At 38.9% G+C, this 10279-nt stretch overlaps 1 protein-coding gene across 5 annotated transcripts in view; it reads right to left on the bottom strand.

The window, feature by feature from the left end:
- Window positions 1-606: 606 nt before the first annotated feature.
- The window catches only part of LOC135089301 (calcitonin gene-related peptide type 1 receptor-like), a 236893-nt gene continuing 227220 nt past the window's right edge, over window positions 607-10279 (bottom strand). The window contains exons 12-13 of one of the 5 annotated variants that reach the window (XR_010261445.1): window positions 5071-5502; window positions 607-1253 (exon numbers count right to left, since the gene is read on the bottom strand). Coding sequence is in view for 3 of the 5 variants with exons in the window: in XM_063984803.1 (XP_063840873.1) it covers window positions 6830-7104 (275 nt within the window). In the remaining 2 variants the exon portion in view is untranslated. Of the gene's footprint in view, window positions 1254-4190; window positions 4241-5070; window positions 5503-6688; window positions 7105-10279 lie in introns of those variants that run through there. The other 4 variants (XR_010261446.1, XM_063984804.1, XM_063984805.1 and 1 more) reach the window with 4 other exon arrangements.

Raw genomic sequence — 10279 nt, 5'->3', positions numbered from 1 at the left:
GTCTCTCTCTCTCTCTCTCTCTCTCCTCTCTCTCTCTCTCTCTTTTCGTATCTCATTTTTTTCCACTTTTGTGTTATCTTCGTTTTAATCTATTTTTCTTTTTATTCCTATCACCTTATCATTGTTTTCATCTTTGCATTTACTTTTATTGCTTTTTTTTCAAATTTTTATCTATTCCACGCATCTTTATATTTTATTCTTCAACCTCCATTACCCTCCATTACTTTTCTCTTCCTGTTTTTCTTCTACCTTCTCCTCCTCTTCTATGTTCCTTACCCTGTACTTCTAATGGCGCATCTAACATTTTTATTGACAGTATATCTTCCTTTATTCTTCTTCCTCCTTTTTTTTTTTTTTCATTTGTTGCGTAAGTGGTGATCCAGTTTAGTGTATAATGTGTCTTTCGTTTGTTCTTTTTTTTGGGGACACAATCTTCACTGTTTCCTTCTCCGTCTTCGTTATACTAGTTTACTCATTCTTATCTTCTTCTTTTTACTTGTCTTCATCCTTATCCACAGTCTGGTAGTAGGTTGCATAAGTTGTCCTTTTCTTTGTCTTCATCGTTCTCTTCTTATTCTCATCTATTTCCTAATTTTTTTCCTCATCTTCGTTGCGTATTTCACTTTTTTTACTATGTCTTGTCAGTTCTCATACTCATCATTCTCACTGTCCTTTTCATCTTCTAATAATTTGATGCAAGTTTATATTTTTCATCTATTTTTTTTTCTCATCCTCATTGCGTAGATCAGTTCTTCTTTGTCTTTGCATTTCTCTCATCCTCACCCTCGTTTGTTCATACCTTTTCTGCTCTTTCTCTCTTCCTCCTGCTTATTTTTTTCATCCTCACTCTCGTTTGTCTGATAGTTTGGCGCTGTTTCTTTCTAATTTATTCTTATTTCTTCTTCTCTCATCCTCACCCTCGTTTTCTTTCATTCTTCTCGTCTCTCCATACCTTTTCTATTCTTTCTATCTCCTCCTGTTTATTCTCTCATCCTCACACTCGTCTGTCTAATTCTTTGGTGCTTGTTTCTCTATTTCTTCCTATTTCTTCGTATTTCTTCTTCGCTCACCCTCAACCTCGTTTTCTTCCATACTTCTTTGATAGTGTGCTGCAGGTCTTATCCCCGTCCTCGTCTCCTCGTCCTCCCCGCGGCTGTGTGGCGAGGCGTGGCTCCTTACACGTCATCCCCCTCAATAGTGGTCCCGTAGTTGGTGACAGTGGTGTTGCCGTCCGTCATGCTTGACTTCATGTACTGTGTGGTGACAGACAGGGGGGAAGGAAAGGGGGCATTGTCAGTTCGTGTATGTGAAACTTGTGGTATCTTAAATATTAATGCATAACTGTTTTTTTTTTTATTTGTCTTATTTTACTTTTTTTTTTTTGTTAGATTTGAATTTTGGTGCCTTTTTTTCGTATTGTATATCTTAATTTTTTTTTTGTGGGGTTTAAACCGAATGTTTTATTTACGAATCACTACAAAAAAGGCTTTACTCCTATTATTATTATTATTATTATTGTTATTGTTATTATTATTATTATTGAAGCTGATGCTCTAATTAGTAGTTATGTGTTCAGGAAATTAAAGGATGTTGAAGCTCTAATTATCTATTTTTCTTTCATTAGTTATCTGAATATATATTAAATGTTTGGCAGGATATTAATGGTTCTACGAGGAAACGAAAGGAGAAGGAAGGGAAGAGAGAGAGAGGGAAAGTAGTAGTAGTAGAAGTAGTAGAAGTAGTAGTAGTAGTAGTAGTAGTAGTAATAGTAGTAGTAGTAGTAGTAGTAATAGTAGTAGTAGTAGTAGTAGTAGTAGTAGTAGTAGTAGTAGTAGTAGTAGTAGTAATAGTAGTAGTTAGGGGGAGGAAGGAGGGAGGGAGGGGAAAGAGAAGAGTGAAGTGGCGGAAGAAGAGGGGGAGGAGGAGGAGGAGGAGGAGGAGGAGGAGGAGGAGGAGGAGGAGGAGGAGATGGTGGAAGTGGAGGAAAGAGTGCAGTGAAGGAAGAGGAGGGTGGAGGAGGAGGAGGAGAAGGAGGTAAAAGAGTTGGATCAGGAGGAGGAGGAGGAGGAGGAGGAGGAGGAGGAAAGAGGAGTGCATTATAGGAGGAGGAGGAAATAAAAAGGAACACTTAATTAAAGAAAGAAAGGGAGAAAGGAAAGCTTAGACTCATAGGAAAGAAGAAAGGTAATAGGAAGGAAGGAAGGAAGGAAGGAAGGAATAATAAAATCATAAAAGAAAATGGAAGATGAAAGAAAAAAACGAGCGAGGTAAAGGAAAGGGAGAGAGTACGAGTATAAAGGAAGGGAAGGAGGAGGGGTAAAGGGTGGTGAAGGGAGGGAGATAAAAAGGAGCAGGGAGGTGAGGTAAGGAAGATTGCGTGCACAGAGTCCCCCAAAATGAGACCAATTGTGAGGGTCAAGCAGAACGTGCAGGTGTGTGTGTGTGTGTGTGTGTGTGTGTGTGTGTGTGTGTGTGTGTGTGTGTGTGTGTGTGTGTGTGTGTGTGTGTGTGTGTGTGTGTGTGTGTCAACAAATTCAGGTAAAATAGTGTACTGAAACATGCATCCTAGAGAGAGAGAGAGAGAGAGAGAGAGAGAGAGAGAGAGAGAGAGAGAGAGAGAGAGAGAGAGAGAGAGAGAGAGAGAGAGAGAGAGAGAGAGAGAGAGAGAATAAAGCAATGAAATAAATAAAGGAATTTCTGAAGATGTAAATTAAAAGATTCCGTGTGTGTTTTTTTTTTTTATTTATTTATTTTAAGGAATTTGGATTAAAGTACTTGAGTGCATCGTGAGCGAGTCAATAATGTTAATGGTGATTTTTAGTCAATTTAGTAATAAGAGGACGTAAGTGAAGGATTAGCCAATGACGTAATAAGTCCAATTGTAAGTAAAATGAAGAGAAAGAAGAATGTTTAAGAGTATAACTGGAAATATTAAGATTCATTACTTCTTAGGGCCAAATTGTTTCTCCGTTTTGGACACACACACACACAACACACACACACACACACACACACACACCACACACACACACACACACACACACACACACAACACACACACACACACACACACACACACACACACACACCACACACACACACACACACACAAATTCCACGTTTAGAAAAGCGAATTTAAAAAAAAAATTAGGAAAAATAAATGTCGAAGGAAACGAAAAATGCCATGTTTATTTGCGCATCTCGAAAAAAAAATATAGAGAAAAATGTGAAATAAATAAATAGATTAATAGATAAATAAATAAATAAAAAGGACGTGGGAGTTTAATAAAATGACCACGTCTTTTAATTGAGATGCGGAGTGGAAAATGCCAATTTCGCTCACGTCATGAAATTCTGGAAATAGAAGAAACAGAAAAAAAAGGTGTAATAAAAAAATATATATAAAAAGAGAACTGGATTATTTTCAGGAACAGGAAGAAAAGCGAATAAATATGTGCATAGGATTATGTAATTTCTTCGTTTGTTTATGTTGCAGAGAGAGAGAGAGAGAGAGAGAGAGAGAGACAGAGAGAGAGAGAGAGAGAGAGAGAGAGAGAGAGAGAGAGAGAGAGAGAGGAGAGAGAGAGAGAGAGAGAGAGAGAGAGGAGAGAGAGAGAGAGAGAGAGAGAGACTAGAAATGCACAGACGATATATTCCAAGAAACATGACCCGTGTATTGTGTGTGTGTGTGTGTGTGTGTGTGTGTGTGTGTGTGTGTGTGTGTGTGTGTGTGTGTGTGTGTGTGTGTGTGTGTGTGTGTGTGTGTGTGTGTGTGGTTGGTGTATTTGTAAGTGTATACCCGTGTGCGGACCATGTGCACGGAAACCAAGAAGCTGCCATGTGCGTGAGCGTGTGCGTGTAACAGAGAGAAACAGACATACGTACATACAGACAGACGCACACAAAAGCGCAGGCACGCACGCACACACTACAGAAAGAGGCATGGGAGGGAGTGAGTCACTTGCCTAAAAAAGAAAAAAAAAAACACATATTATTATTACCATTGATCCCAAACGCCACGCAGGAGCGAAAGAAAAAGCGAAAGAAAAGCGAAAAATATAGAAAAAAAAAATTATAAGCCACCCTTGCAAACTTTTTTTTTTTTTTTTACCCCGAAGCCAAGTATATTCATAGCATTTTCTTTTTTTTTCAATTTAAAACTTTGGATGCTCTAAGATGAAGACAATTACCGCAGCTTTTTCTTTTTTCTCTTCTACGCGCGCGGCGGAGTCTTCTCGTCCTGCAAATAAGAAAAGAAAACAAAAAGAAGAAAAGACGGAAAATAAACTACAAACTTGGCCTATAAATTGAAAAAAAAAGAAAAATTGTATTCCCTGTGCGCCAGTCATCATGGGAGAGAGAGAGAGAGAGAGAGAGAGAGAGAGAGAGAGAGAGAGAGCAGAATAAAGCAGAATTTCTTAACCTGGAAGCTGCCACCACGAGGGTTTGCTGGAATCAGTTGTAGGGATGCTGGGCAAGGCTGCGATATAGCGGTGCAGTGCTTGGTCTTTGCAACGGACACAAATTCATCGAAGGAATAGTTTTTAACAAGACTGTGCTTTTTTAATGGGTAGAATTTAAGCTCAGTTTAATGATTTGTTTTTCATTTTCTTTCTTTTTTTTTTTTTTTTTATGGAAGAGGGGGGACTGGCCAAGAATGTACGTTTTATAATGGATAAAATTTAATCTCTTTTTCATTTTCCTCTAATTTTTTTATTTTTTTATTTTTTTATATATGTATATAAGAGGGACACTAGCGAAGAGTGCATGAAATTTAACTTTTCTTTTTTCTCATGTAAGAGGGAGACTGGCCAAGGACAGCAAGAGAGAGAGAGAGAGAGAGAGAGAGAGAGAGAGAGAGAGAGAGAGAGGAGAGAGAGAGAGAGAGAGAGAGAGAGAGAGAGAGAAAGGTCCACTAATGTACCATTCCCTAAAGAAAGATTGAAATGATAATGAACAGCTGTCCTTGATGAGCTTCAGCGTGGCTATGGAAAGCATTGAATTTGTACGAACATTGAACACTTTGATATGAAGCCTGCACCGCTAAGCCTTGCAGTACAAATTGGATACCGTTACTTTATCCTTGTGGCAGCAGACGGCAGACAGTGTTAGTGTGTGCTGGACTTCCTAGATATGACTACCGAGGAGGGGGAGCTGAGACCCGTCGGAAAAAAGTTTAAGAAACTCTGAAAAGTCTTTTGATTCTGAAAAATAAATGAACAAATGAATAAAAGAAATAAACAAACGAATACAGAAAAAAAAAAATCAGAGAGAGACAGACACAGAGAGAGAGACAGTCAGAAAGAGAGAGAGAGGGAGAGCCACACACAGTAGTCTCCAATATAAACACCACATCCAGGGCATCTCACACGGGGTTGGCAAGGGCAGACACACTCCGGCAGGCACGGGACACAGGGCAGGCAGGCTGCACCGAGGCTCCATCTTCCTACCTTACATGTTTGAGGAGGGACACAAGCTAGGGTGTCCTGTTATCGTGTCCATCTAGAGCACAGCATGCAGGGGAAAGGGAGAAGGGAGAGGGGTTGAGCACTGCGCTTTCTCTCTCTCTCTCTCTCTCTCTCTCTCTCTCTCTCTCTCTCTCTCTCTCTCTCTCTCTCTCTCTCTCTCTGACCTTTATTTTCAGCCTGAATATTAGGTTATGCATACTTTAGGATGGATAATTTTTTTTTTTTTTCTCTCTCTCTCTCTCTCTCTCTCTCTCTCTCTCTCTCTCTCTCTCTCTCTCTCTCTCTCTCTCTTCTCTCTCTCTCTCCTCTCTCTCTCTCTCTCTCTCTCTCTCTCTCTATTTGTGTGTGTGTGCGTGTGTGTGTGTGTGATTCCGTTTATACGAATACGTGTAATTTCTTTGTTAGCCTCTCTCTCTCTTTCTCTCTCTCTCTCTCTCTCCTCTCTCTCTCTCTCTCTCCTCTCTCTCTCATCTCTCTCCTCTCCTCTCTCTCTCTCTCTCTCTCTCTGTGTGTGTGTGTGTGTGTGTGTATGTGTGTGTGTGTGTCGTGTGTGTGTGTGTGTGTGTGTGTGTGTGTGATTCCGTTCATGTGAATACGTATAATTTCTTTGTTAGCCTCTCTCTCCTCTCTCTCTCTCTCTCTCTCTCTCTCTCTCTCTCTCTCTCTCTCTCTCTCTCTCTCTCTCTCTCTCTCTCTCTCACCCAGAGCTCGTAAATCAACACTAGAAATGAGAAACAACTACACCTATAGTTGCTCTATAAGTTTTCTGTGGTGCAAAAGAAAACGGGGCGTGTGAGAGGGAGGGGGGACTGAGGTAGTCTCCTAAAGGGAATATTACTATGGGGGAATCATATTACGTTATACTTAGAGTCATCACTTAATTAAACTACACTAGGGGATGGGGAGTGAAGAGGGAAAAATGTAATGTGGGGGTTGGGTTGGCAGGGGTAACATTAATAAACTCTATTGTGGGAGAGAAAAATGACAAAATAGGGGACACTGAAGAGAGAGAGAGAGAGAGAGAGAGAGAGAGAGAGAGAGAGAGAGAGAGAGAGAGAGAGAGAGAGAGAGCGAGAGAGAGAGAGAGAGAGAGAGAGAGAGAGAGAGGGAGAAAAAATAGTTTATACTGAGAATAATTAAAATAAACTGCCTTATTTTTTTTTAACACTTTTAAAATACATAGTAACGAAACGCAAAAGGTAGTAGTAGTAGTAGTAGTAGTAGTAGTAGTAGTAGTAGTAGATAATGAAAATAACATCTTACTTATCGTTAATAGTGTTTGTAGTTATATATAGTTATTACAGTTACAGTTATTACAGAGAGAATCGCAGTTTTTGGAGAGTTTATTTTACAGGGAATTGTTATGTTAAGACTTCTCTCTCAGCGGTGGTGGTGGTGGTGGTGGTAGTGACGCTGGTGGTGAGGCAGAACAGGTTGTGATGGTGGCGTCGTGGTATTGTGGTAGGGGCTGTTGTTGTTGTGATGGTGGTGGTGATGAAGCAGAAGAACAGGTTGTGGTGGTGGTAGCGTCGTGGTGTTGTGGTAGGGGTGGTGTTGCGGTGGTGGGTAATAATACTGTGGTTGGGTGATGTGGTGATGGCGGTGTTGTGGTGTCGTGGCGTGTTCGGTGATCGATCTAAGTGAGGCGGGAAGGAATTTGGGCGCCACTCAAAGGATTAGCGAAGGAAAGAAGTAGAAAAAAAAAAGAGAGAGAGAGAAACAGAGTCCCTAATTTGTCTAGATTGTGATGGTAGTATTTGTAAATTCAGCAACATTAGTGTCGTAAGAAAATAAAAGTAGAAAAGAAATAAAAAAAAAAAAAATATGGCGTCTTTACCAAATTTTCCTGGATTTCGATGCTAATAATTGTAACATAAGCAAAAAAAGTAAAAATAGATAAATAAATAAATAACACAAAAAAAAGTAGGAAAAATAAAAAAAACACGGCACCTCCAAATACTTTCCCTAGATTTTAGTACTAATAATTGTGATTTCAGTAAAAAAAAATCTTAAGCAAGAAAAAAAGGTAAAAAAAAGAAAAAAATAATAATACAATAACTAACTTTCTTCTTTTCCTGGTGGTGATGGTGGCAAATAAGAGTATAGACGAGAAAACAAGGTAAAAGTATAGACGAAAGAACAAGTGACCAACAGAATTAAAGGATACAGGATGGAGCATTACAGTAACCACAACTTTGGCAGATCAAGAGTAGAGTAGGGATGGTGATGAGGAATAATATTAGACTCAGAGAAGAACAACCTGGGAATGACAAAAGGAATGGATAGGAGGAATAGATAGACTGGCCTAAAGAAAATTGAGGCATGGTAAAGGTTGGGATGATGATGGGTAATTTGAGTAATAGAATGACAATCTAGAAATGGTAAAAGATGAATAAATAAATAGACAAATGAAGAGATAAATAGATAGATAAATAGATAAATAAAAAAATATATAATTGAAGTAGAGATCATGATGAAACGGAATACCTACCAAGAAATAAAAAAAAAGTAAACCAAAATAAATAAACAAATAGACAAACAAACAAATAAATCAATAAATAAAATAGGCACAGTAGAGGTTAGGATCATAATGAAAGATAATGACAAGCTGGAAATTGAAAAAAAATAAATAAATAGAGATAAATAAAATAGATAAACAGATAGATAAAAAAAATAGATAAATAAAGCAAAAAGGTACAACAGACAGATAATAACAATAATAACTACATCTTCGCTTGTCAGGTGGTCAGTGTGTGGCGCAGAACATTTCCAGTCTTGTATAACACTAAAGGTAATGGCAACAGGAAAGCCACAGAAATAGCAACTCATTACAAGATTACACGCCTCAGCAAGGGCAAGATAGAGAGATGCCAATGATGAGCTCACTACTGACAGAAGCGCAGGGGAAGGTGGCAATGATGGTGATGGAGGTGATGGTGATGGTGGTGCTGAGATAACAATGATAATAATAATAATGATAATAATGATGATAATGATAAAGATACTAGTACTGTACTACTATTACTACTACTACTACTACTGCTACTACTACTACTTATACCACTCCACCATCACCACCACCAATAATAATAATAATAATAATAATAATAATAATAATAATAATAATAATAACAACAGTGAATGGCTAAATAATCCCAAAGATACACTCACGAGGGAGTGATAAAGAGAGGAACTAGGGCAATAATCTGGTGATGAATGGCACGAGAATCACCACCACCACCACCACCACCACCACCACCACCGCTGCCAGGGTCTCTATGGTTGATAATCTCCTTGGTGTGTGCGGTGGAATGAACCTTATTGCCTAATGGACCTTCTTCCGCTCCGCCCCGGCCGTAGATCAGGTTAGAGGTGAGAGAGAGAGAGAGAGAGAGAGAGAGAGAGAGAGAGAGAGAGAGAGAGAGAGAGAGAGAGAGAGAGAGAGAGAGAGAGAGAGAGAGATTTTGTGGTGATAGCTTTCAGTCTTTAAATTATGCTACTACTACTACTACTACTACTACTACTACTACTACTACTACTACTACTACTGGTAATAATAGTGATAGCAATAATAATAATAATAATAATAATAATAATAATAATAATAATAATAATAATAATAATAATGATAATAATGATAATAATAATAATATGTAATTATGTTTATTTACATTACGGTACCTACTACTACTATTATTGTTGTTGTTATTATTATTATTATTATTATTATTATTATTATTATTATTATTATTATTATTATTATTATCATTATTATTATTATTATTATTATCTCATCATCATCATCATCATCATCATTATTATTATTATTATTATTATTATTATTATTATTATTATTATTATTATTATTATTGTTATTATTATCATTATTATTATTGTTATTATCATTAATCATTACCACCACCATCACCACAACCACCACCAGAATGAAAGGAATCACCTTCACCATTATCACCCCCACTATTAATGCACGTAAACATCTATTTAACCAATTTATCAACTCATTTATTTAGTCATCCATTTATCCACTCATCCATTTACCTCAGTATTTAACATTACCACCACTGCACTCTACAGAAGCAACTTAAAGCAACCAAGCACACTACAGGGAGTCTAATAGATATTTCTCTGTAGACGCATAGTTATGTAGACCAGCCACGCAACACAGTGGGGAGGAAGGGAAGGTAAAAAAAAAAAAACACTATTGTAGAAGCTTTGGCGGCGCTACAGACTTTCTACAGTTGCTACAGGTGGACACGAACACAGCACAACACGGCGGGTAGGGTGGGGGGGGGGCTGCCAACGCAACACAAAGGAGCCACTGAGATGCAATCCTAATATACAGCAACACCTTCGCGGGGAGGGGGCTGTGGAGGGGAGGGGAGGGGAGGGGAGAGGAGGGATAAAAGAAGGACGTTGTTGGGAGAATGGAGAGAAGATTGTGGTGGAGGTAGAAATGGAAGAGGAGGAGGAGGAGCAGGAGGAGGAGGAGGAGGAGGAGGAGGAGGAGGAGGAGGAGGAGGAGGAGAGTACTGCGGCTAAGAAAGAGAAGGAGGAGGAGGAGGAGGAGGAGGAGGAGGAGGAGGAGGAGGAGGAGGAGGAGGAGGAGGAGGAGGAGGAAGAAGAAGAAGAGGAGACTGTTTGAAAAGGAGAAGAAGGAGACTGGAAGAGACGAAGGAGGAGGTGGAGGAGGACGAGAATGAGGAGAAAGAAGGAAAGAGGAGAAATATTAAAGAAAAAAAAAAGCAAAGAGGAGAAGAAGGAGGAGGAGGAGGAGGAGGAGGAGGAGGAGG

This window comes from Scylla paramamosain, chromosome 32 (assembly GCF_035594125.1).
Source record: "Scylla paramamosain isolate STU-SP2022 chromosome 32, ASM3559412v1, whole genome shotgun sequence".
Classification (NCBI taxonomy): Eukaryota; Metazoa; Arthropoda; class Malacostraca; order Decapoda; family Portunidae; genus Scylla; species Scylla paramamosain.
This window is presented reverse-complemented; position numbering and strand designations above follow the sequence as displayed.